Genomic DNA, 26,146 nt, shown 5'->3' with positions numbered 1-26,146 from the left:
TACAAACACAGAGAATAATACAAACCATGCTATATTAAGAGAATAATAAATGTTGGATATAAATTTTGAATACTTTTTATTTCTCATAAATATTGAATTCACACAATCTCAACATGAACTTAGTTTTTGGTATTTAATGTGATTTTTTGGTAAGTTAGATTATGGACGATTGATATTTTAAATCGATTTTTAAGTTATTTTTTAAATAACATTTTTTTTGGATTTATTGATAATTAGAGTTTTGAATTTGATGTTTCTTAAATTGAATATTTTTTTAGGTGTTTGGATGTTTGATATTTTAAATGAATATTTTTTAAATCATTGAATTTTTTAAAAGATTGATATTTGTTTAGATTGATTAATAACTGAAGTTTTAAAATAGATGTTTTGTTAAAATTACAATTTTTTGTTATTGATTTAAATAAAATATAAAATATAAAGGTGAAAATATTAAAATAAATTAAATAAAAGAGGGAGCAAAGCGTTTGGTGATCAGAATCCACAACCACGCGTGTAATCGTCTTAAAAGGTAATCGAATTGACAAATTAATTAACAAATTTAATTAATCGTAATCTCTCTTATTTATTTCTTTATTAAATACAAACATAATTATTAAATGCTCTCTTACAATTACATCTACAAATTTAAAAAGAAAACGTTACAATAAAATTTCCTTTTCTCTCAATAAGATTTTTTTTTTTAATATTTATCGTTAGGTACAACAAATGCTCACCATCTCTATCACATAACCATACTTTTGCTTTCAGATTTCAGATTTTGCATAGAAAACCCTCTCTGTCTCGATCTCTATATGCGTTCGTGTGTGTGTGTATGCGTACGTACATACACTTCATCTTGACTGATTCTCCAGCATTTAAAGTTTCCGTGGATCGTCTTCGTCGAATCCGGTAAGAATTTTTCCTTCTGATTCGTCGAGTTCCTTTGGTCGTCTTCATGCGCTTCGATTAGGGTTTTTTTCTGCGTGTTTGGTTTTTTTTACGCGTTTTCTTCTCGCGATTTGCTCGAGAATTGAAATCACTTGCGTTCTGGAAGATCCATGTGATCCGAGTCGTAATTCGCGCTCGTTTCCCGAGGAGTTGCTTCTCCAAACGTTGTCGTTTTCCCGTTGGTGTGTAACTTTAGAAACTGGGGAAAATAGTTAGATCGTGGTCGCTCTGGTCGCCGGAACTGCTGCAGTTTTGATTCTCCGGTGACTAGGGAACACTTGGCTGACAAGGTACTATGTTGATTTGCTGCTGTCCGTAGAGATAAAGGTGAAACAATTTTGATTTTGGTTTTCCGGCGAGTTTGAGCGATCTGATATGAGAAACGAATCGTTGATGAGATGCGCAAGCGATCCTTTCTTGTTAGAAAGTAAAGTGAGAGTGTGAATGGATATCGTAGTAGGCTACTTAGAGTAACGAAGGAATCATCTGCAAACGTGCATCTGATTTTGACTTCTTCTCTCTTCCTTTTTAATGTTTTCTGGCCTCCGTCTAGTTTATTGTTCTCTGTAATTTCGATTCTGAATCGAAGAGCATGTTGATTCCCGCATCGAGTTTGATGAATTTGGGTGGATGCATATTTTTGGTTTCTCATGACACCTTTTGGAACAAGTTGGGATCTCATTAGGTGCTGATTTACAGGAAGAATCTCTCATTCCGGTACTTTTTTTTTGGGGTGAATCCCTCACCTAGATACGGGGCTACAGGATAGAATCTGCTTCAAGTTCTAACATCTAAGTTATTGTAAATCAATTCTATTTGACGTTTATATTCTCTAGATTTCAATTTTTTCTTCGTGTTGTGGCTCATTTGGTACCTTAATTGTCTCCAGTGGAGAGAAGTTTTTAATCTAAACCTATTTGATGCAATGATCACCTAAAGTGGAAACAATAAACAAGTGTTTTTTCGTTTTTGATTGTTAATAGTTTATAGGTTAGGATCCAATAGATCTTTATGCCTTCCTCAAAGGTTTTGTTGTTGATGTAGGGCGAAAAAGGGGACCTGATACAGCTTTTGCGTCATAGCATCATGAATATGCCACTTTTGGAGATTCAACCACGGACGTTGAAGTTTGTTGGTGAGGAAATTATCATTTCAATTTAGTATGTGTGAATGTGGCCTGTGTTAATCATTTCTCTTTGTTTTTGTCCCGTGAAATCTATGAAATGTCACAGATATGATATCTACTGTTAGCATAAAAATGACTGAAAGGTCGTCATTATGATTCACTGGGATAATTTGTCTCCAATCCGCAATAACTAGTACAGTAAAAGCCAGATCTGGATAATCTGAGGGAGAGAACCGTTTTTCTTCTTCTTATTTTTGGAACGATAGAGAGACATTAATGTGGATTATAGTTGGTCACGGAGTTTTATATGAATTATTTTTTTTTATTTCAAATTATGTTATACGCTAAAATCACTTGATCTTGTATTGATATGGTTGGTGGTATGTGCACACTGTAAGAGGAGTTGAAATATTGAAGTTATGATGTTTAATTGTTTGGAGGCTTGAATTTTTTTTAATTAATTCATGCTGCTGGATTTGCGTGTAATGTCATTCTTCAGAGATGGCTTTGTGGCCATTGTATCTTATGGATTGCTCAGAGAAAAAGAGAAACGATAGAGATAAAAATTATGCTTTGTACTTCAGACTAACGATATTTCATCCATAACACGGGCTCTATTTCTTATTTGCAGTTGAATTGAAGAAGCAGAGTTCTTGTGCAGTTCAACTTATCAATACAACCCATCACTATGTTGCTTTCAAGGTATACAACACATTATTCTTCGAAATATTGCATTTGTTTAAATCTCCTGAAAAAGATCTCGGTGGAGATCGAGCATGAATTAACTGCAGTGTTTGCTTTTGGTAGGTCAAAACCACATCCCCGAAGAAGTATTGCGTCCGACCAAATGTTGGCACTGTTGCACCAAATTCATCCTGTGAATTCACTGGTATGCCGGCTTCTAATTTCTTTTTTGGCCATGCTTGCATTCTGTTTGTGTGCTTGAAGATATTACTCTAGACCACTCAAAGAACTAGTTGTATGATCCTTATGTAGAGCAAGAAATGATGGAAATTTTATTCTGTCCATAGTTGTTATACCCCTTTTTGCCGCCCTTAAATTGAAGTACCACTTTTTTTATATCTTTCTAGGGTTGTGTTTCCCAAAGGTTCGATTAGTTGTTAAAACGGGCAAATAGACTTTAATAGAGCAATTATTATATGTCAAAATGCTTTTAAGTGATTTACGTCGATACAACCTCAGAATCAAGCTGCATGTAGATATTTGCCCACAATCTTTTTACCTAATAAGTGTATATATGGTGTTCATGCAGTCATTATGCAAGCATTTAAAGAACCACCTCTGGATATGGTTTGCAAAGATAAGTTCTTAATCCAGAGTACTATTGTGCCTGCGGGGACGACTGATGAAGACATCACAGCTAGCATGGTAAGCATTCAGGAAAAAAAAGGCTGTAGTCATATATCCTTGAAACTCATTTTTGGTCTTTCGCGTGAAATTGTTTTGTCTCTGGCAGTTTTCCAAAGAGGAAGGCAAGCACATAGAGGAAAACAAACTCAGAGTCACACTTGTTTCGGCCTCTGACTCACCTGAATTATCTCCAATTAATGGAACATTGAAGCAGGGGCCAATATTTGAAGACTCAATCCTCAAGGATCGAGTATATAGTCAACCCGAGACCCTTGCTCCGCCACAATATGTAAGCAAACTCATGTGAAAGTTCTGTTTTTATGTGTTCTCTCGCAATGCCCAGAAATTGGCGAGCTTCGTATGCTTATTAGGCTTATTTCATGAACGTGCTGTTAGGACGGTGAGATTATTAAGGAGCCTTGGATGGTTAGACATGAAGAGAGAAAACCAAATAAGATTGCTGATGACATCAAGGAGTTTAAGCCGCCAAAGAAGAGTTCTGTGAGTTTTATGGACGATTTGGGTCTTGCTAATGACATCAAACCAGTTAGGAGTGGTTACGAGGCATCGAAGTTACCAAATGAAAATGACTTTGACCCGTTAGCGTCCCACGAGGATGCGAATTTCAGAAAGGATATTAAGCCAAGAATTAATGTTGATTTTCCGACAAATCCTGTGGGTCCACCTGAGGATTTGAGGAGTGCTAGAGAAATAAATGCTGCTACAAGTGTTGGTGCGCCTGATGATATGAAGATAACAAAGGAGAGAGAATTTGCTCAACCAAAGAACACAGAGACTGAACATATCAAATCCATAGATGAGCTTAAGTTGATTCGAGACATCGAGGAAATGAAGCTGAAGGTCAATTCCCTTGAATCCAAGCTAAAGCAGGTTCGATTCTCTCTTGAACTTCAATTTTTACAACAGAACTTTGTAATTTTACCTCCTCCCCAGTTAAAATCCACATCCCAGAGGATATGAGGCTGTAGCTTCAGCATCTAAAATTACCAGATCGCTTCTTCACTTTCCCATTATGGTATTCTAAATATGACATATCGATTGAACAATAGTCGTTCTTGTCTGAAGAGTAAAATTATGGGTGCAGGCCGACGCAACCATCTCAAAGCTTCTTGAGGAGCGAAGTCTTAGCTCTCAACAGAGACAGAGCTTGCAACAAGAACTGGTGCGTTGCTTAGCTCAGCTCTATATTCATGTTTCATACTTTTTACGTCCTCTTTTTTCCGATCTCAATCCAAAGCTCCTATATTTATTCTCGAGCAGCTACGCAATATGTTTGGTAACGGTTAACGTTTTTTGCAGGCGGAGCTAAGAACGAAGAAGGTGATCAAACAAGTGCATGTCGGGTTTCCGCTCCTGTTCGTATGTGCCGTGGCGTTCATCAGCATCGTTGTCGGGTATCGTCTACACCCATAACAGCCCCTCCTCTCTCGCACTCGCACTGAAACTTATTTGGACTCAATTTGGTATGTCTTTAGGAATATTGGGTAAAGTAGACTCTTTTTTCTTTTACCTTCATATTGAATATAGAACAGAGAAGAAAATATTCGGTAAACTATTTTATACAGAGTGTTATAATTCATTCAAGGTCCCCCTTTTTCTTCTTCTTTTTGTTTCTTTTTAGATGCAGCCTTTGTGCTGCTGACATCGCTGCTGATGCCTTTTGGACTTTCAAGTGCTTTTGTTGTGTTCTTTAATTAGGAATTGGAATGTCTTTGGTGTTCTAAAGTTTCTCCGTAAACCTTTTTGAAAAAAAAAAAACTTTGCTTTGGGATTTTATATATATGATTAAGAAGATGGACCGACTGTAAAAATAACCTAAAAAAACATTTGGATCTTAAAATCGAACTATGTAACTTGATTGATATCCACAGGAACAAGGCACAATCATTGATAAACTGAAACCAAACTTTCGAAGTAATCATTCACTTCTTGGCCGGTGGCCAGAGACAAGAATTCAGGGCCAGGCAGAAGAAACGCATCGCGACGTTCTTGACGAAGCCACCATTGCCTTTGTCCCTCTTCTCCTCCTTCCCCCGACGATTCTGCTTCCGTAGTGTCTTCCCATTTATCATCATGACCTAATAATGTCCAAACCCTCCGGACCTCTGGATCCGTACTCACGGTTATCACCTTGAGATCACGATCCTCATGGTTAAACATGTTGAGCTGTTTGTAAGATTCGTGGTCTTGAAAACCCGGGTTTGGCGTCATGTGGAAACTCTCTTTGTGAAGGTCGAAAGCTATCACTTTCAGTTTCCATCCCGGCCCCTCGTATATATACGCGAACCAGTATAGGCATCCGCTTTTGTAAATGGGTTTCGGTGTGGGATTGATGACACCATGAATAGGCGGATCTATGCGTCTCCAAAGGGCAGTGTCAAGAGAGAAAACCTCGCACTTGGTGATGTAGCCATCTTCATTTCCTTCCCGGTATAACAAGACCACTTTGTAAGTACGCGTGATGTTGTCTCTCCCGAATCCAACCGATGTTCTAGAGATTTCTTTCACATGACAATTCCGGCAAACTACTACTGTCCGAATCGGATCTATACGTAAGTAAGATAAAATCGATACGTTACGAAGCTAACCAAGACTATGTATCTTGCATGCAACGCAACAAATTTTGAAACCTAAAACCATTGAGATTTAAAGAAAGGAAACCCACTTGATGGGGTTGTGTCGCTAGGGTTGACCTGGAAGTTCGCCGGAGGAAGTTCCCGGAGCTCTCTCGTGGCGGGGTTAATCACATAGGCCGAAATCTGATCGTTGAAGCACACCAATCCATCGCAAGAACCCGAAAATCGAAGAGGAGGTTGAAAACGACGGGAGAGAAAGTAAGAACGAAGAGCGGGTCCATCTCCACCTTCTCTGACGAAACTCTTGAGATAAATATCGTATTCATGATCATCTTTTCTTTCCTTTAACGCGAAGAAGATGATTCTCCTCGGTAGGCATCTGTGACGGGTCATGTGTTTCTCCACGAGATGCCGAGATCGGATCATCGATCTCCATCGTTTCGAGACGGATACGAATCTGAGGAGGGATTCGACGGGAAGATTCGAAAGGATTTCTTCTAGGAGCTGATTGGGTATAGCGGCCATGTTTTTGGGAAGAGTTTGATTCTTGACTTCTTTCCTTTGGGTTTAGGGATTTCTTTTTCTCCTTGATTATATACATGTCCAGCGCTTTTGCCAAAACCAATGAGCATAAATTCGGATTTTTAGTTCGGTTGAGTTTTTCATGTAAACAAAATGATTCCATTTATTTTTCCTGAAATGATTTGGTTTAATTAGGTTATCCACTTTGGATTTTGATTTTGATTTTGGGAACCCATATCAAACTGAATCATCGGACAAGAAAAAATAGATTCAAACTCAGAAATTCAACCGCCAAAAACACTATTTCAGTTTGGTATGAAATCATAAGCCATCCCTGAAACAACCGTGAAATCCTCAACAAGGCATCCTTTTGAAAACGCTCGGTTACACTCTCTTTCGGTTTGAATTTGGTTTTCTATACTCAAACAAACCAAATCGTGAACCGGATTTCCAAAACTAGACAGAGAGAAATCAACTTTGAATTTTATAAATGAAAAGAGCAAATTTAGATCACAAAACAGTGATAAATCAATATACACAAAGGCTCAAATAAGACTTAAAAAATAGAAGGAAACTAGGATTGATTTATTTGGTTAATAAGGAAACCAAATATCAAACAATCTTAGCAAACCAAATCCGATATAAAAATAGAATTTATATGATTTTACTAAAAAAAACTCAAGTAGAATCAAATTGAATAAAAATAATTTAAAATCGAATTCTTATAGACGAGTAATGAAACAAAATGTACGTCTTAGTGAATTTTTTTTAAAAAAAATCGAATTTATTAAAAAAATCGAACAGTAATAATTTTTCTAAAACTTAAATAACCAAATCCATATATAACCGGACTGAAATCGACCCGTAGCTGAACCGAAGCTGAATCAACTAGGCTTTGACATGGCAAAGCTCCACACTGAACCCACAATCCATTAGGAGCAACAAGCAAGCTCTTTGTTGCTCTGATAACCTGTCTCTCTCACTTTTTACTTCCACCAGCTTGGCTTCACCTTCAAACCCATTCTCCTTGAACCGCCACATCACTAGATCGGGCATTCCGCTGGACCAACTGCGGTAATCTTGAGCCAGATATCGGCATAGCGATGCCAAACACGGGCCTCCTGCACATGTCACCACAGCTCTCAGTTCCTCGAGTGAAAACCTCTCCCAATTCACTCCTCTGCATGCTTCTCCTTGATGGGCTTCCCACGAGATGATCACCATCTCTTCTGCCATTCCGTTTATGACTTTCTCGAGGTGAGCCTCTATCTGATTCTTCCGGGTTTGGTAGAAAGCTTCAGTCTCCAAGTCCAAAGGAGAATTCTGCATAAGGAGATGACAAGTTTCAATTTTTCGGGCTGCACATAAACAAAATGGCCAAGAAAGATCTAACAAGGAGCCAAATTAACCTGGAATCTAGTGCGGAAAACATCTGGGACATCGGAAAATAGAACGTCCCACATGAGGAGTCCGAAAAGGGTCAACCATATGCCGCTCTCTGTATGGATTCCCTGCCATCCTCCACCTTCTCCGGCATAGTACTGTAATGCAAGCTGCTCCACTCCACATTGTTCTCCGTCTTCACCATAGAACCTGTTTTTCATGCCTACTTCACAATTCAAGGGTCTTCCCAGAATGTGAGCCTGAAATTCAAGACGAAAAGGGTTATGACCAATAGAAGATTTGAGTGGATTTTTACTGCTTTTATTTTCCTTCACATCAAATTCCTAACAAAGTTCAGCCAAATCTGAAAACCTGAAAGACAAAAAGACCACCTCAGGGATCTTTGTTTTGATGAAATCTGAAAAGCTAGGAGTTTTCCAGCGTCTTGGAGGTTTTGCCAAGCGAAGAATGCGCCTCTGCAAAGCCATTCTAGAACCAGCACGTACCCAAGGATCCAATAGCGCATCTTCTGCAACTGAGAGGCTCTCATTAAGACGACCCATGTGCTCCAAATCTGTCGACAATCTAACTGTCCAGTACCCCCGTCTCCCATCACAATCGAAACAATTAAGCAACCGCCTCAGAAGATAAACTGCTTGGTTGTATCTGAATAAGATATACATGTCCGAAAACTCAAAATTTCAGGTCCAGGGTGTATAATCTAACAAGAAAGAGAAGAGACTGGGTGATGGTATATGACATGCCTCTTGTGGTGCTCAAGAAAGGAAATTCCTAAAAGAACCACCTTTGAGTAAACCCACGACGCCGTAAAGCAAGTAAATGCAGCACGGGACTCCATATTTGGGGATAAGCGAGAGTCAGCGATCAAGATGCATTTTAACACTGTTCCAGCATTACTTTTATCTAGAGACTCATCCATAATCTGCGCCACTTCAATGGCCTGCAACGAGAGCTTTTAGATATCGAAGACAAGCATGTCTGAGCCCTTTCTATCAAGATCAACAACTAAACACCTCTTCATATGCAAGAAGATCAGTCTGATTCAAAAATATCTGCTCCGAGACTATGCAGTTGTAAGTCGGATATTTGACAATCCCCAGATCTAGCAGAACAAAAGAAGAAAGGTCTTGCTCTGCATTAAGGAAGAAAAGCCTCTGCATGACAAACCACAGTTACTTCTCACCCCTGATTTTAAAGCATTACAGTCAACTAATTTCCATTACAGAAGAAGAAACATCAGCGCACCTCAATACGCCATATTAGGGATTCCGCAACAGATGATATCTTAGCACATAGCCCTGTTCTTTCTAAAATCATACTTCCTAGAAGTGGACTGCAAATGAAACAAAGAGATTAAAAAAAAAAGGAAGCTTGGCTGAAAAAAAAAAAAAGAAAATAAAGGGAAAGGGCTCTGAAAGGCCAATGAAAAAAAAAACAGCAGAACCTTGTTCCATTGCTGTAAGAAGAACAAAGGGATGAAATGAGGTCTCTCTTTCTTAAGCTACGTCTGGAGACCTAGAAATATCAATAAGCACCACAAAAAGAGTCATTTCACATTCCATTCTTCCAGCAAGTAAATTAAAACACCTTAAAGAGTGGTGTGGTCAACCATGTTCATAGATACGATGTCACGAAGCTCAGAGACGTTGAGTGTATCTAAGATCTCCTTAATGTCTTGATCATCTAGTGCATTTGCATCCTCAAATAAACTCATAAAGCCCCTCTCTGCACAACATAGGGATATTATTTAACCTATAGGCATATAAAATTTCAGCATCTAAGGTGCAGGGTGTGAGTGTGTGTATGCACAAGTGCATTCATCTTGACTGTGTGTGTGTGTAGTGTAGTGTACACCCATGTCACGTTACCAGTGAGATCCTTTAGAGCTCGTTCCAAATCTGAAACCTCGGGGTATGAAATATTTGATTGTCTGAACCAAGGTCCTATAAATGAACAGGTAAGCGGTCATTTGTTGCAACCAGGTCCATAAATGCACCAAAGAGATCATGATATTTAAAATAAAAAATCTTCAATTTCTTTGAATCTGATATGGCATTGCCAAAACTACTGTCAGAGAAAAGTTTCTGGAAATGGAACCTGAAAATCCCAGTCATCTAGAGTGAGACTATCCCTATACAGGAAAAGATCGTGAATAACCAGTTTTAGTTGTGCACACATTGCAATGAAGACTAGATATCGCTCTACCAAAACCTCTCGTTGTCCATGTACTAACCAATTCATTGACAGATTTCAACATATTGAGTCTGATTGTTCAACATCGACAAATAGCACTTTGGCTAGTACCTTATACACCAACTTGAAGGCAAACAAAAAAGTTCAAAAACACGATAATGCACAAAATAAACCTACTTTAACGGGTACCTTTTCGCATGTAAAGACGAACAAAAAGTCTCTGGCTATCCTCGGAAAGAGAGGGAAAAGACTCTGTCAACCAACATAAAAAAACAGAACGAACTTAAATCCTTTTTACCATCAATTCCAGAAAGAATTTGGAAGAAGGTCTACAGAAATGATCATCAAATACCCAACAATGCCTTTTCACAAGGAGTGAATAGGTGGGAATAACTTCTCAGAACCTCTTGTATTAATATGTTGAAATTATGCTGGTATCTTTGCATTTTAGGCGGAAATTTCTTCTGATACTCAGCATTCTGAAGGACTTTGTCCCACAGAGGTCTAAAATCTCCAGCATCTTCGCATTTCATCCTATCATTAGATGACATTTTGTGGCACAGAATTTTGATTGGAACGACTTCATAAGAATAGTTTGGAGTAGAAGTTACAGTTCCCTGCAAACATGTAAGGACGAGTTTCCATTTCAACATTTTGCTTCATGTGTTCTAGATCTAACCTTTTCAGCATATATCACAACAACAAAGTGGTTATTACCATCATGGACGGTAATAAGCTACAGGACCTAAATGCCAGGAAAAGGGCACATAAAACAAAGCATGACAAAAGACAGAAAGCAATTAAAAAACCTCAAACTTAAGGGTGTACTTGTCGATTAGAGGAGATAGGTAATGGGAGATGTCTCTAGGTAGATATCCAAGCATTTCAGAGGGCTCAAATTCGACCGAAAGGACCTGATAAGAAAGCATGGTTATATGCTTCAACCAAGAGAATAAAACCATAATTTACACAAGATGATAGCTTCAAGGAAAGCAAACCTTGATGGCATTGTGATCCTTGATGTTATCGGGATCTCTTAGAAGAGATATTTTGGCACCAATATTTAACTCCAGCACATCACTGAACTTACGGCCAACAATAAAAGTATCAAGAACAAGGCCATGTGCGTCATCTATTTTAGGAGACACTGCCTCTCCAAGCACCTCATTATTTGGAGAAGATGGAGCATCAACCTTGCAGCAGATCGAGTCACTAGAACACGAATCATCATGCTCGACAGCTGCTTCAGCTAACTGTTGCTGTTCACATAAATCCGAAACACCAAAATTGACTTCCTGTTCAGGATTGTATTCGGGTTGGGTGGGTTTTACATCGTTGTCAGAGTGACATTTAACTTTCGGAGCTGACCACAACTTGGACTGAAAAAGAGTGGTCTGAGTTAACTTGCGTTTGGTCCCCCTGGAGAGACACAAATCTGGAACCCAGTAGGAAATATGAATAGATTCATCAAGAGGGATGGAAATCAAAATCCAAGGGTCCAAGGGAAACAGGGAATACCCAGATGGAGGTTGATCATGTGATCACCACCAGAAAGTTTATTCATACACACAGGGCAAGTCAAATCCTCATCTCTGGGGATAATATCCATCGCTTTCTCAATAGCAGCAACAGAGATAAGGATGCCATTTTCGTCGACCTCGAGATTCAAGGAGTTCTAACAGAAAGAGGTTGTGCACTTAGCATACAAATACTATAAAGATAAAGGAAAACTTGGGGGAGAAGAAAAATTACTGGAGTAGGGACGGAGAGGAGATGGCTCCGGTTTGGAAGAACGCGCCGGCGTTTACCAATCAATCGAATCAAGCTCTCCCGCCCCCTTAGCATTTGCTGTCTTCCTGTTGTCATAATGATGGATTCATCTAACAACAAGAATCATAGAGCTCCTCCTGTTAAATCACAACAAGAAATCTAGATAAAACCTTAGATTCGTAAAAAATATATATATCATGATTGGCAATGCAAGATAAGTTCATTGCAAGTATCTGATAGCTCTGTCTACTAGATAGCTACAGCAACATGAGTGTTTATTTAAACATCAACATTTGGTAAAAAATAGTCCTCTTCCTCCATCCTGGCAGATCTGTATTTAAGTAACAGAATAAAATTCAACAAGCAGATCCTACTCTTTGCTGATATTCAACATAAATAGTGTACTTGATGTCTGTAATATACCATGATTCATGAACGACATCCATGAATCTAGCTACCGCATCTCTTAACCGTTAACATGCCTCAATGTGCAAGAGCCTCTGGGTGAGTAATCTCAGGGCGAGAAGAAAACTATGGTAAGAGAGCCCCATAAGTTCATTACAAGATCAAGGCATGTTCATACACAACACCGGACAAACTTTATCTTGGAATCCACGAAAATAAGGATTTCCTTCGTTAGCTTTCTTCTTTAACCTATTCCAAAGATGGGATATGACCAGTATGCTATTTCACAATCACGTTGATTCGAAACTTCATGTTCCAAATACACATTACACATAAATGTATATGTATACACGGACAGACACAAACAGACAGACCCATTCGAAAAAATTTCAGAAAATTCCGTAGAATCGATGAATATAGGCGCCATAACAACAGAGATGTACCTGAGAAATTCGACGGCGAGAGAGAAAATGCCGAAGACAATAACACATCATTTCAAGAGTCCTGGAATGAAATCAAACATCAGCGAGTTCTGATCCTAAAGCCCAGTCAAAGCAAAAGCAGAGACAAACAAAGTAATCAAAAGGGCAAAGAACAGATTACCATTTGACTCTATCTTCGGCTTGGCCTCTGCCTTTCGTGTTCCAGCGCAAGCTTCTTGACAATGGTAAACCGGGCAAATTGTCGGTTTAAATTGATTTATAACTTCGGTTCGATTGAAATTGAGAGTGACCAGTTTTGGCTTTAGGTGTAAGTTTGATTTGCATTTTATTCGGTTTAAAACTTGTTTTCAGTTCATATTACTTTGTTATTCTATATTTTATTTCATTGTATTCAAATCCGGATTATTTTCCCTTAAGAAGGTGGAATCGAATTGAATTTATTTAGCGGTGTTAAATTCAAATTTATTCGATAATATTCAATCAATAAAAAATTAAAGATAAGATTATGGGTATTATCGTTTGACATACCTGGTTCGATTTTAATAAAATTATTCTAATATAATTGCATTTATTATCTACGAGTCTACTAATGTGGGAGAAATGTCATTGAATTAGTGAAGTTTTCGTTTTGTTTTCTATTTTGGTAGTGTGACACTAAGTCCATATTTATCTATCTGTAACAGTTTTGGACATCAATGTAATGCGACTCCTAAACTCAAGGAGGACAAAACCACAAACTAACCAAATCTAATTTAACGCCAACTCCTAATCCAAATCCAAATCCAAATTAAGAAAAAATCTAATTTGCTCACCCCTACAATTTTTTAACAAATACATTTAGATTATGTGGTTTAGTCAACCTCCTGTATACGTAGACATTGTATTGTATGCGTACATATGTTCCCCTGACCAGAGTTCGAACACACGCTAACATATAGACATTGTACAAGAAAAATCTGGTTATGGAACTTATTCCACATAGTTTCTCACTCTTGAGTTATCAAAATCTGGAGAATCTGTGGCATGAAACTAATAATACATGAGGAAACCGCCGCGAAAAGAGACATATAATAAACTGAAATTGTTATGTTTCGATTTTTCATTTTTTTTTTAAAACATAAAATGTAACCAAAAGATTATACCTTCTGATGTCAGACGCATCAAATTCAGCTTGAAAATTTCCTGGAGATCAATTCATTCATATGTACTTACTTGTGGTGTTTGTCAGATCATCGTTTTATTTCTCCTTCAGTCGTCATCCTCATCTTCCTCCTCCTCTGCCTCCTTGAGCCACTGAAGCAAATAGATTTCAGACAAACCCGTTAGACGAGAGAGCTCGTGTAATAAGATCGAGCATAGATGTGTTGTTTACCTGAATGAATTTGTCAGCTTGCTTCAGAAAAACTTTGTCGGATTCATCGGCGCCTGCTTTTTCTTCGGCCCACTTCAAGATGGCGTCTTCTTCAAGGACATCATTGTCGTAAAGAAAATGCATAATCTGTGGGGAAAGACCATTACACACGTTTAGGTTAGATAACGACCCATTAATCAATAGAAAAACATGATAAAACCATTAACGAGTCGGAAACATGATTTCTACATGTCATTCGTACCTGGGTAAACAGTGGAGCAAATTCCTTTGCTGATTCCTGACACATCTCTTCGAATTTCATTATCACTTCAATCTGTTGCCACAAGAATCGTACACATCAGTTTAGCCTCGGTGGCACGACTGGAAACTGTTTCCCCCATTTGTAAACCAGATTAATAAAGTAATGTTCGGTCCGAGAGAAGATTTGGAGAAATGAGTGGTGTGTTTAGTGTTTGATAAATGTGTGTTGACACATACCTGCTCATCGATTTGCTTTACATAGTTCCCGATAAGCCCTTTCCACCTCGTAATGACACTTTCTGCATTTCTTTTTAGTTCATCTGATGGACAGAACAGTCGCAGCACATGGTATCAGAAGAAGAGTTCATTTGTCGATTGCTAAAAAGTTATGCCAAACCACGAGACTCGATTAAGACAAATGCATGCAATTCGTCATTCGAAATTAAGATCGTAACAAACCACTTACTAGCAGCGTTATGCGGCATATCCATTGCTGTTTTCAGCATAGAATAGAATACTGCTCCAGTACAGTCCGCGGTTTCCATGTTGAATGACAACCTGATACATGGATTTATTTTTTTTTTTAAAGTTGAAAGAAGAAAATCAGTTCTAGACTCGGCACCCATCTAACCATGGCAAGAGTAACACGAAAAAGAAACAAGATAGCACGAGATAGGATAACATGATTGAGTCTATAATAACAAATATGAGGAGATCTTGCAATCTAAGGGACATCATGACCGTACCGCAACGAGTTCACCTCTAAAATTACATGTTCCACTCTGACGTTCTCCTGAACAGCCCTTAAGAAGGTAGCTTCCACCTACAAAAATCAATAACCTTGTCAGAATGTTATGCAGATCAAACAACCCGATTAAGACAAGAAGCATAGATTACCTCTTTCTCAAAGATGCTATAGTCATCATTGGAATATTCGTTATCAGCAAGACTATCAGCATCCGATTTCAATTCTCCGGAAGGAGGGAGAACACCATCATCCTGAGCCAACATGTCTTCATCGTCAACTGTGGCCTGAGTGATCTCAGCAAGTTTATCTTTGGGGATAGGTGCAACAGAATGCTTCCACTCCTCATCATGAGCCCCCTCACAGGCTTCCCATATGTAGCCTGCCCCACCCGGACCGAGCTGAAAGAGAATATTGTTAGAATCGAGAAAAAATAACTCAGATGGAAAAAAGGACCACATTGGCCTAGACCTAGCATATCATATTACTACAGATCTTGCAACACAGAAGAATTGCCCTATGGTTTTCAAGAATGGAATCAAGCCTTGTATCTGAAGCCAATGTCACTTCTTTAAACCTTGAAGTGAAATGGACCAGAAGCAATTTAATGGAGTAGCTATATTCGAGTTCCTAAAGTATTAGTTAAATATATCAACACGCCTAGTAGTTGTAGCTTAGAAAAGAACAGGGAAAAGGGACACGGTTCAACAGCTATACTAACAAAATTACCAGATTCAATCGAGGTTCAAGATGCATCTCACAGCTTCTTATCTTACATATCTATTCCATGAGAATGGAATCTATTCCACACAAACAATTGAGACACCAAGCAATATGCACATCTTTAATTCAATTGTAGACAAGCATTCCATAAGCAAAAAGGAAACCTAAAGGAACTTCGGAACAAAATTTTATGCTCCTAGAAAAATTTCGAGAAAGGGCATCTATACCTCAGACGTTGTCCATGAATCCGTCTCAGCTGCTTCAGATGCTGTTTGAATATTCAACTTTGTCAAACCTGCTGTTCCAGAAACTAAACATTCCAGTAAGCACACATACTTTCCCTTTAATCCTAATAACAGTACGCCACTGACAGCTAATGTTCAATGAATGTTTCTAGCACAACTGAGCATTGATGCACGCATTAAGGATGCATTACCAGGGTAAAGGCTAAAACAATGTTCAACAGCAATCTGCAGACAGCAAACAGATGAGGGAAGAACTAGAACTTACACGAAATATCTGCAGTCCCACTGCTATTGTCAGCATACTCCAATTCTTCATCACTATCTTCCTCGGTTGGCTGCTGAAGTAAGGAAATCTTTGAATATGCAGGTACAACAAAGTTTCGTCCAATCACAACCTAGTGTCAAAGAAAGCATCTCAGCACATCGGCTATTAACATCTCAGAAAGTCAATCAAAGTTCCATCCAGCTGAGAGAGCAATGGAAAATTGTTTTTTCAAGACACAAACCTTGTAAGACAAAACAACTCCAGGTTGCAGAACCGCTCCTGCTCTAATTATCACACCATCACATATTATCGCATGCCTTATCTCACAGCCATCTTCGATGGTGACATTGTTCCATATGTATGAACCTTCTATCAATACATTTGAACCAATAGAACACCTGTCTCCAATAACCGAGTTCAAAATTTTCGCTCCACTCCCAATTTTTGAATCATAACCAATCACAGTAAAAGGTCCAACTTCAGCAGATCGTGATTGTATTGCTTCTGGAAGAGGATATGGCAATGGTTGACGTTATACTTAAAATATTTAAAACCATACAATGTATGCCAAAACCCTAGTTTGATGCAGCATAATATGTCTGAATAATACTCACCTGATGCCCTATACATCCCTTGTCTCCCAAGCTTAATTGGACGATATCCACTGAAGTTTATATCGGGTACGTATGGGTATGTCCACCTCTGAATTATATCTTTGCTTACAGTATCATAGCTTCGGAAGTTATCAATCCTAGCCGCATAGCTCGAGTGAATTTCATGTGTGAAAATTTTATATCCCATTATCTGCATCCACATATCATTGACTTAAACATAAAAAATATGGAAGGACAAAGGCCAATGGTAAGTTATAAGCATGAACAAGAAAAAGTATGTTCAATTCTTTTGTCCTTTTATCAATGGAACATCATGCAAATTACCTATACATGAAAACAATGAAATAAACAGTTAATAGAATAACTTTGATGAAGTACATGAATCTTCAAATGAATACATAAAAAAGATCGTATTCAAATAAACTATGCTGAAATTTAGCCATACAAGATTAAGGCAATAAAGACTTACATCATCAACAAGCACCCCCTTAACAAAATGACGGCGTAGGTGTTGATAATCAAAGTTATCTTGGAAGAGACTGAGCACCTCAGGAGAACAGATGTCGATGTAACAATCCTGTAAACAGAAACATCCCACACCAGAAGCATTGATCATTAACCATCGATGCAGAAAAGAAGATTCGACTTTCACTACAAAGGGTTGAATAAATATGAACAAATTTCATTTGTTTTATCTGATTAGATGGGCAATAAAACCACCGAAAAATGGAAATTAAATTCCATCAGACAAAAAACGAGACAATAGATAATTTTAAAAAAAAATGGAACCTATCACGATACAATGATATAGCAGAAAAATATTAGAGTATGTCCCACCTGTCTATCGTTGTATAAAGAAATCGATGGATTATTCATTAGCAAAGATTTATCTATGCAAATTGTCCCTTTGCCCTGGTCAGTCTTGTCCTCATAGTAAAGAAGTTGCTTTGTTGATGGATCAACAACCATAAAAAGTTCATCTGTTCCGAGCCTAGATTGGTGTGTGAGTAGAGAAGGCTTTGATTGCTTTATAACCATGGTCATGATGGCTTTATCATCCTTTTTCTTTCTCTCCCTGTGTTCTTGAATCAAGTCTGTGAGAGGCATATTGCTCACTGTGTCCCCACTAACAAGAACAAAGTCACCGTGTATCTGAAGCCAAAATATGAAAAATCAACAGAGAGATCAGACTGAGCAGGGAGAATTTAGAGATTCAACATATCCAGAAAGCCTAAAACATACCGTCTGTTGATCATAAATGAATCGCAGGGCATCTCCAGCACTAATAGAATTGTGTGACTCTATGGTTTGCACCAAAAACCCCGGGTGGGAGTACCACTCAGAATTCTCCAAATACTCAATGACTTGCTTTGAGTGAGCACAGCAGAACACAAAGACCTCCTCCACCCCAGCAGACTCGAGCCATGCCAAAGTATAATCAATCATGGGAACATTCACCAGCGGCAGTAGTACCTTCAGAAGAGATTATTCATCATGGGAACCAGTGGCCAAGATTCATTATGACAAAAATATATTATCTACAAAAAATTACAAAAGATACAGCTACCAAATCCATGCACCAGTAATCTCAAGATTGAGATACAGCAGATCATATGATTCTGACTATATTATCATGTGAGTTGAGCATAATACACGAGCAATCTACAGATATATAGAAGTATAATCAATTTTGGAATGTTGACTATCGGCAATAGCACCTTCGGAAAAGGTTATTTCAACGTGACAAAAAAGTGTTCCAAGGCCACATTGCAACTATTTCCTCGTGAACATCGGGAAAAATATGTCTCAGTGTCCCCTGGCAACGTCTAAATTGAAAAACAAAACAAATGCATATGATTCTGGAAATATGGTTAAACAAATAAAGCATATTGTCTCATGATACTCGATGGAACACGCAAAACCCATACATGTATTTGAACCAGGGGAAAATTCACTAACATCATCGAGAATCGAAACAGATTTCAAGATAAGAGCTAGTATCCAAGACCATATTCAACTAATTATTTAAAAAAAAAAACATTACAAAGCAATGCCATTTATCGACAAAACTCGAAACAAATACAAGAAAACGTAAGATTCTGAACCAAACGGTTGAGAGAATGAAGCACATTACGTCAGAACACTCCATGGACTCCACACGATGCATAGAAACAGGATATAATATGAGAACATTCGATATGAAAACTAGCTTCAAAGAACTCGATTAGCTCGACTGCTCCGTTCGTCGAACCGAAACATTGAAAATGAAATACAGCATATGGGTACGATTATGAAAAGCTAATTGCGCGCGAATGTATACGTGACTAAGTACCAGAAGCACGAACCTTGGGGCGTTCTAGGGTTACGGGACGGAATTTAGTGGTGAAGCTATCAGCAAGAAGAATGGCCTGCAAATTTTGGCGAGACAGTTCAACATCCTCTGAAACCCTAGGTGCACCTTTTCTCTGAGCACCCATCTCTCTCTCCTTCTCTTCTTCTCCTCCAATTGAGTTTCACAGAGCGATTCGACCAATTTCAGCAGAAAGAAAAACCGTAGATCAGCGAAGAAAAAACTTAGGTCTTATTCGATCACTGAGACAAGACATGGGTTTTTCGAGGAAAAAAAGCATCTTATTAAAAGTTAAAAACAATAAAATTGTTACAATTAAAAAACTTGTGATTTGAATTCATAATAAAATATTCGTTTCAAATGTTTCAAATTTTAAATCGTTGCTTTTAGGGACGGGTAATCGGATCGGTTCGGATTAATCAGAGTGGGTTAATTCGGATATTTTGGATTTAGAATATTCGTATCCAATTAGATATATATAATTTTAATTGGTTTGGTTCTGATTCGAATTAGGTTCGGATTTATCCAAATAAAAATTCGTTAAAAAAGGGCTCCATCAGTTATCTTATAAAAAATAACAAAAACCATATTCGTATGTCATTATCTCATATCATAGCAAAACAAACTTAAAATATTCCTTCTCAAACAAAATGTCCTTTTGTGAATCTTGTAAATAATAAAACGGTAACAAAATAAATATCTATTAACCAAACAGTTAATGGAATTGCTAATAAATCTCTCGTTATTTCTGCTAAAGATTGTTAATGTGTGGTTCTTTTTTTTATCAGCAACTAATTCTCCAATTTTAACCAATTCTGAATTTTGGTTATCCATCTGTTAACAAAAAAAAATACATGATTATCACCAAGTACAACACGAATATAGACAGGAACACACTATAATATGATTTTCATCTTAACGATCGATTTAGACAGAATAAAAATGTTGATTATCACCATCTGCTAACCAAATACAACACTCACAGTTGATTGCGTATCAAAAAATCCATTCTCACACATTAACAATCGAGATCCGATTGGCGACAGGAACTCACAACAAAAATCACAGAGATCCGACAACGACGAACACGAGATCGACAGAAAGAGAAAAAGAAATCACATAAGAGGGAGAAGAAGAATGGAACTCACAGTCACAGAGTGGCGACGAAGAACCGAGGCGAGGCAGACCAGACAGAGAGGCGACCGACGAGTCGACGACGAGAGGTACAGAGAGAGAGGAGACCGGCGACGAGAGATGCAGAGAGAGAGAAGACCGGCGAAGAGATATGCAGAGAGAGAGGAGGCCGGCAACGAGAGATGGAGAGAGAGACACGAACGGCGACGAGAGATGCAGAGAGAGAGAGATGAACAACGACGACAGCAGTAGAGAGAGAGACGATGCAGACAGAGGCGACCGTCGGCGACGAAGGAACCGGCTCAGGCGACGGATAGGAGGGAGTTGAATCGAGTCGAGCTCGAGGGAGGAAGAAGAGCTTGGCTTCGGCAATGGCAGGGTGGATTCAAAGCGGATGAATGTCGACAGAGGAGGAAAAATATTAAACCCTAAATTTTAATTTAATTTCGGTTTGTTCAAATAACCGAAACCGATCGCGTATTTATCCGAACCGATCGGTTATAAAATGATAGAAACCGATCGAAAAATAACCGATTAATCGAGTCGGTTTTACCGAACCCGATTAACCCAATCCGAATGCCCATGCCTAATCGCTTTCATCTAATATATTTTATATTTGAAATTTATTACAAATTTATTATTTTACTGTTTAAGAAAAAACAGCTTTTTATTTTGAGAAAGTTTTATAAAATAAATAATAATAATTTAAATAAATTTATTGAATAATAACAATAATAAATATTGACGTGTTGATATTCAAAACTATATTTATTATTTATAGAAATCTAATCTTAAAATATTTATTTATTTATATAATGATCTATAATCATCCTATTGCAACAACAAAATATTTTTCATCTAATTTAAATTAATAAAAATAAAATCTGTTTTATTATTCAATTTTTTAATCGTGCTTTATTCATAAATAAAGATAAAAAAACAAAATAAGATGTTACAAAATAAAGTGAATGCAATTAAGAAATTGTGAAGTGGAAGAAGTTGCTGATGATCTCTCAGTATCCCACATCGACAGAAAGGAGAAGGACAGGGGAAGAGGGGCGTGAATAAAAGGCAAGAGGGGTTAACTACACTTCTCATACCTTTCTCGGCCTTTTGGCTAAGATCAAGTGTAGTATCTGTTCTTATCAGTTTAATATCTGATACGTGGGCCATCGGCCCACAACGATATTAACTCTATTTTTTAAAGGGGTGAGTCCATAACGGTAGCTTGCTATCGGGGTCTCACGCGCGTCGCCCATGCGTTGCACTCCAGCAAGGGCCTGGCGCATCCCCACCCAAATCTTCTTCCTGAAATTTAATCTAGGGTTATATATTTGATTTATCAATTATAAAGACAGAAAAGTTGGATTAGTTGGGGGACTAATCTCATTTATTTACCCAATTTCAGATAAATATATTTCAATATTTATTTACCCAAATTATAAAAATTCGCTTTTAAGACTGTTCGCGTTTCAGAAACTAAAAACCACGCACGACGTGGCTCTTCTGGTGAGGTGATCGATGCACTCGTTGTTCATCACGCCTTGCCGCTCTCTGGGTACTCTCTCTTTCTCTTTCTTCCTATCGGAATTTCGTCCTTGCGGTCTCAACAGATATAGTTTGTGTGTTTTTTGTCATCCGGGTTTTGATTTTCCTGCTCGTTCTCCGAATGGGTCACTCGGTTTACTGGAATTTAGGGTTAGGTTTTCGGAAATTTCTCGGCGATTTCGGGTCTTGTTCTTGGATTCGCATACGGTGATACACAAAATGTGATACTTTAGCGAATTACTCATTCTGTACATTTGTATGCTTCGGTTGTGGATCACGTTGTTTTCATTCGATTCTCTGCAATTCCCCTTGGACCTTTTTATGTTTTTGGTCTTTCTCTTTTTGCTGAAACAAACTGTAGCAACGTTTTAGTTTATTACAACCTTAAGTTAGTGGAATTTGATATTCCTCGTGGAAGTAGATTTTACTGGGTTGTGTAAAGTGTTTCTGCAAAGTCAGAAGCCTGGTCCATTAGATATTGAATCCCGTATCTGTGCGATTCTTGGATCATTCATGATCTCTCTTCTTCGATTAGTTTTCTTTCTGGATTTGGTTTGAGTTGCTTTAGATGCTCAAAAAAAGTTTGTACATTTTCTTTTTGACAGGTGAAGAAGACCATGTCCGATTTCAGTGTTCATGCAGTTTTAAGCAACGACGACATTATGTGTGATATACTTCTCCGGTTGCCGCCCGAAACTATCTTCAAGCTTATCCTGGTATCAAAGAGATTGCTTCAAGTCATATGCGGGTCTTATTTCCGTCACGCTTACTTAACCAAATGGAAACCGAGTTTTCACCTCGTCGGCTTCTTCATCTGCAACACTTTGTACCTTGGGAGACGCAGAGACAGTGCTCGACGCCCTCACTCAGAAGCCGCACTTCCGTTGTTGTCAACGAGTGGAGAGGGCGATGACCTGGAAGCCTTTGGAGCGTTGAAAAGGCTCGGGTATTACATTGACTCGTCAAACGGAGTTCTTCTCTGTGGCCGTCACCCAAAAGCCTACTACGTGTGGGATCCGGATACACGGAAATCGCACCAGCTCCCTCGTCCCAGGGTTCACTCTGAAGAATTGTGTATGGCGTTTATAACCGAGGAGTGCCCTTTTGAGGGGATCAGCTACAAGGTGATCCGTGCTAAATGCCAGTGTAGGCTTGACGAGACTAAAACGGTTTGCATCGAAACCTATTCATCGAAAACAACCACGTGGAGTTTCTCCATACTGTCTTGCCAGCACCCTTTGTCTCTTAGTCCTTGGACTTTCGGGAGAGTGATCAATGGCGTCGTTCACTGGTATGCAGCAGGAGGTAACATAGCCATCTATGACACAAATGACGAAGAGAAACGCATAGAATTGGTAAAACTCCCGAGCTCTTTCAACTATGATGAACAAGCTCTCGGTGAGACTTCGGATGGGCATTTGCAATACGGGTGTAGCACTAAGTCGGGCATGGAGATCTGGGTGCTCGAAAAGGAGAGATTTGGTTTGTCCGAACCCGTCTATCAGTGGAATATTATATACAAACTGAGTTTCAAGCTAATGTGGAGGAGAAACCCGACATTAGCTACGAGATTCAGCACACGGACTAAAGAGACACAGCTCCTCGCGTTCATTCATCGAAACTCGGACTCTGTCTTCATCAGATCCGACTCGCACATATTCACCTACAACTCGGGAACGCAAACAGTCGAAGAAGTTCAGTACCAGGGTCGGGCATCTTCCTTCGTGTGGGATTTCTGCAAGGTAGTACCTTACTTCAGACGGGTGTGGCCTCGTTCTTCACTCTGCGAATCAAGGAACCACATATGATGATCAAGGAGATCATCTACCAGAGTAAGTACTAAGTAGTAAAGGGTCTTTTTGTCAATGGGTTAGAAGTTTTTTTGTAGCTTCAGCCACCGAATTTGAGGTTAAGGACCCATTTTGAAGATACAATAGGTTTGTGTTAAGGGGTTTTAAAGTTTTGGCCATTGAATCTCTAATATGGTGTATATGCCGCCTAGATATATTTTCATGTTTGTGATTGAAGGTTGAGGCTTTGTTTCGCCATTTCTCAGCGTTGCGTTTGCAGTTTTGATTCTTTTGAAGTGATAAGTGATGTGTTCAACAGTAGAGTAGGGTGTTGAAACGAGCTCCGGCTCGTGACCGGGTCATTTTTTAGGCATCTGGACAAATGTTTGTTTGCCCGTGATGAGCCGACCGGCCAAGCCGGGCTAAGGTTTATTTGCGAGTCAGCCCATGACGAGCCAGTTCAAGATCCATTTGACATCTGTAACTTAGATAAGTCGGTATAAACATTAGAAAATGCTTACATTGAAAAGAATGGCGAAATCATAGGGGAAAATTAGTATCTTACTCTTGCATTTTATGGTAAGCTTTATTGTTAAAGTATATGAAAAGGGAAAAAAATATGGTAGGCAAATAAATCGGTGTCTAATGACTTGACCCAAAATCTAGAATGGTGATGTTCACGTTTCGTCCGTAGCTTTTGAATTTAAGATGAAAACCCACTATTAATTGAATAATTAGTTAAGTAATTAGAGTCTATATTCTAGAGAGTAGCGTTTAAAATCTTAGTTATGTGAGTTTTTAAATCCCAACTATTTTATTTTTTTCAGTTTCATAAATTTTAAAAATAAATTGGTAAATATATGGTTAAACTGTACGAAAAATCAGTAAATATTTTGTATTATAATGATGGGCTCTTATGATATAATATAAGGTCGGCTCTTATGATAAACTGTTTTTTTTTCAATGGGTCGGCTGCAAACTCTATTTGTCCACTAGTAGTGGTTCAACAAAAATACGCAATTATTATATTATGTATTTAAATAATGGAAGTTTTGTATTTTTTTTTTAAAAAAATTGTACTAGATTCAAAAGTACGATTATTAAAAGAACACATAGATTCAGAGGAAATAGGAATGGGGCGTTCTTCAGTTAAATAGAAATTGAATTCTCCTTTTTTTGAAAAAAAATTGTTTTTGTGTAATATCTAATTTATAAAATATTTTAGATATTTTGATGTGATTGTCTAATAAAAGTTGTAATAATCAGTGCTGATATCAAAATTTCCAATATATTAAGACTACAAAATATTTTAAAATTGATTAAAATAATAGGTAATGATTGGTGTAATCTAATCTTATTTGAAAATTTACTTGAACACGAGATTTATATGAGGTGATGATTAAATAATAAATATGAACATTAGAGGAAAAAAAAATAAAGATAAGCATGATTCATACGAGGCCTTTTTTTAGGGTTGATCTTTACATTGAATCTTTTGCTTTTCTAAAGATTAATCGAGACCAAAGGTATCCGCTATCTTTGATTTTTCAAAAGTTTCGTAAACGTTTATATAATATACGTCGCCAAAGATTATAATAAGGTGAATAATTCTGTTTTTCTAATCTTTTAGATTTTAAAAAAACAAAGGAATCTATTTTTATATTAGATTTATAATGATGATTTTTTTAAATAAGATCAATATTACAGTTATATACGTATATTAAATTAAATTAAATTCTTGGCACACACTCTCTGAAAATTGAAAAGATACCTTTCGCCTTTCGGTACTCAACTTTTTCCAATCAGCAGCCGACCATTTGGTCTCTTTAATGTTTCATTTCAATGTTTTTGCTCTCTCAAAAAAGTTTATTTCTTCTGCTCCATGTAATATTTTTTTCAAAAAAGAAATTTTCTCTTTTTGTATGTTATTATTTTATTCCCTTTTTTTTTTTAATTTCTTCATTGTGAAGCGTGAAAACTACGTGCACTCCTTGCTGGGTGTTTGGTGCCTTCAGAATATTTAATAGAAAGGCTTCAACGATGCCTGAGAGGGGTTTTGTTTCTCTCGGATAAAGTTGGCCGTACGCAGCTCGATTTGAAGAAAAAGATCATTATTTTCTTCCAATTCTGGGGTGATTCTCATGAGAAAAGGTTTGATTTTTATCCATTTTTTCTGATACAGTTTCTGATATGAGCATAAATCTAGGATTTTTATTCTGGGTTTGATCTGTTTGATTGAAATTAGTTGTCTTTTTTAGCTAATCCGATGTTTGTATTGACCGGATCATTCGTTCTGCTTCATCGAATTTGGTTCTGTTCTGCCATTTTCTTCCTCCCCCCC

The 26,146-nt window shown here is 37.9% G+C and overlaps 6 protein-coding genes across 11 annotated transcripts in view; 3 read left to right on the top strand and 3 right to left on the bottom strand.

Moving 5' to 3' along the window:
- Positions 1-722: 722 nt before the first annotated feature.
- Positions 723-5,070, top strand: LOC104805836 (vesicle-associated protein 2-2-like). 2 transcript variants are annotated; one of them, XM_010530525.1, is made up of 9 exons: positions 723-909; positions 1,993-2,083; positions 2,706-2,776; positions 2,882-2,963; positions 3,348-3,463; positions 3,552-3,734; positions 3,842-4,336; positions 4,551-4,628; positions 4,766-5,070. In XM_010530525.1, the coding sequence occupies exons 2-9, from the start codon at positions 2,035-2,037 to the stop codon at positions 4,877-4,879; spliced, it is 1,188 nt and encodes a 395-aa protein (XP_010528827.1). In that variant the 5' UTR covers positions 723-909; positions 1,993-2,034; the 3' UTR covers positions 4,880-5,070. The 2 variants fall into 2 exon arrangements, with proteins under 2 accessions (XP_010528827.1, XP_010528828.1); XM_010530526.2 differs by lacking the exon at positions 723-909 and adding an exon at positions 955-1,238.
- Positions 5,071-5,298: 228 nt separating this feature from the next.
- LOC104805835 (putative F-box protein At2g02030) lies at positions 5,299-6,723 on the bottom strand. The gene is made up of 2 exons (XM_010530523.1): positions 6,132-6,723; positions 5,299-6,012 (listed from the first exon to the last, which is right to left on the bottom strand). Exons 1-2 carry the CDS (start codon positions 6,565-6,567, stop codon positions 5,351-5,353), a joined length of 1,098 nt encoding a protein of 365 aa, XP_010528825.1. The 5' UTR covers positions 6,568-6,723; the 3' UTR covers positions 5,299-5,350.
- A 534-nt stretch (positions 6,724-7,257) lies between these two features.
- Positions 7,258-12,974, bottom strand: LOC104805833 (fanconi-associated nuclease 1 homolog). Of its 3 annotated transcripts, none has more exons than XM_010530521.1 (17): positions 12,940-12,974; positions 12,780-12,840; positions 11,914-12,090; positions 11,680-11,836; positions 11,160-11,596; positions 10,971-11,075; positions 10,514-10,778; positions 10,351-10,413; positions 9,837-9,911; positions 9,578-9,693; positions 9,413-9,483; positions 9,214-9,301; positions 8,982-9,122; positions 8,712-8,908; positions 8,340-8,613; positions 7,974-8,207; positions 7,258-7,887 (listed from the first exon to the last, which is right to left on the bottom strand). In XM_010530521.1, exons 3-17 carry the CDS (start codon positions 12,025-12,027, stop codon positions 7,453-7,455), a joined length of 2,772 nt encoding a protein of 923 aa, XP_010528823.1. In that variant the 5' UTR covers positions 12,028-12,090; positions 12,780-12,840; positions 12,940-12,974; the 3' UTR covers positions 7,258-7,452. The 3 variants fall into 3 exon arrangements, with proteins under 3 accessions (XP_010528823.1, XP_010528822.1, XP_010528824.1); XM_010530520.1 differs by having other exon boundaries at positions 11,914-12,068; XM_010530522.1 differs by lacking the exons at positions 7,258-7,887; positions 7,974-8,207 and having other exon boundaries at positions 8,480-8,613; positions 8,753-8,908; positions 11,914-12,068.
- A 740-nt stretch (positions 12,975-13,714) lies between these two features.
- On the bottom strand, positions 13,715-19,585 carry LOC104805832 (translation initiation factor eIF-2B subunit epsilon-like). Of its 3 annotated transcripts, none has more exons than XM_010530517.1 (15): positions 19,329-19,585; positions 18,226-18,456; positions 17,821-18,135; positions 17,453-17,560; positions 16,984-17,173; positions 16,611-16,873; positions 16,370-16,499; positions 16,087-16,169; positions 15,289-15,537; positions 15,138-15,214; positions 14,858-14,949; positions 14,629-14,711; positions 14,393-14,464; positions 14,152-14,277; positions 13,715-14,072 (listed from the first exon to the last, which is right to left on the bottom strand). In XM_010530517.1, exons 1-15 carry the CDS (start codon positions 19,458-19,460, stop codon positions 14,028-14,030), a joined length of 2,196 nt encoding a protein of 731 aa, XP_010528819.1. In that variant the 5' UTR covers positions 19,461-19,585; the 3' UTR covers positions 13,715-14,027. The 3 variants fall into 3 exon arrangements, with proteins under 3 accessions (XP_010528819.1, XP_010528820.1, XP_010528821.1); XM_010530518.2 differs by having other exon boundaries at positions 16,087-16,157; positions 19,329-19,460; XM_010530519.2 differs by having other exon boundaries at positions 16,087-16,154; positions 19,329-19,460.
- A 2,262-nt stretch (positions 19,586-21,847) lies between these two features.
- Positions 21,848-24,070, top strand: LOC104805831 (F-box protein At5g03970). The gene is made up of 2 exons (XM_010530516.2): positions 21,848-22,025; positions 22,621-24,070. The coding sequence occupies exon 2, from the start codon at positions 22,633-22,635 to the stop codon at positions 23,821-23,823; it is 1,191 nt and encodes a 396-aa protein (XP_010528818.1). The 5' UTR covers positions 21,848-22,025; positions 22,621-22,632; the 3' UTR covers positions 23,824-24,070.
- Positions 24,071-25,720: 1,650 nt separating this feature from the next.
- Positions 25,721-26,146, top strand: part of LOC104805830 (myosin-binding protein 1-like) — a 5,779-nt gene continuing 5,353 nt past the window's right edge. Inside the window, exon 1 of the mRNA XM_010530515.2 lies at positions 25,721-25,956. The gene's annotated coding sequence lies outside the window, so the exon portion shown is untranslated. The remainder of the gene's footprint in view (positions 25,957-26,146) is intronic.

Source organism: Tarenaya hassleriana, unplaced genomic scaffold, assembly GCF_000463585.1.
Source record: "Tarenaya hassleriana unplaced genomic scaffold, ASM46358v1 Cleome11, whole genome shotgun sequence".
NCBI classification, from domain to species: Eukaryota; Viridiplantae; Streptophyta; class Magnoliopsida; order Brassicales; family Cleomaceae; genus Tarenaya; species Tarenaya hassleriana.
Note: the sequence above shows the minus strand (reverse complement) of the source record. Positions and strands in the feature narration are given on the sequence as shown.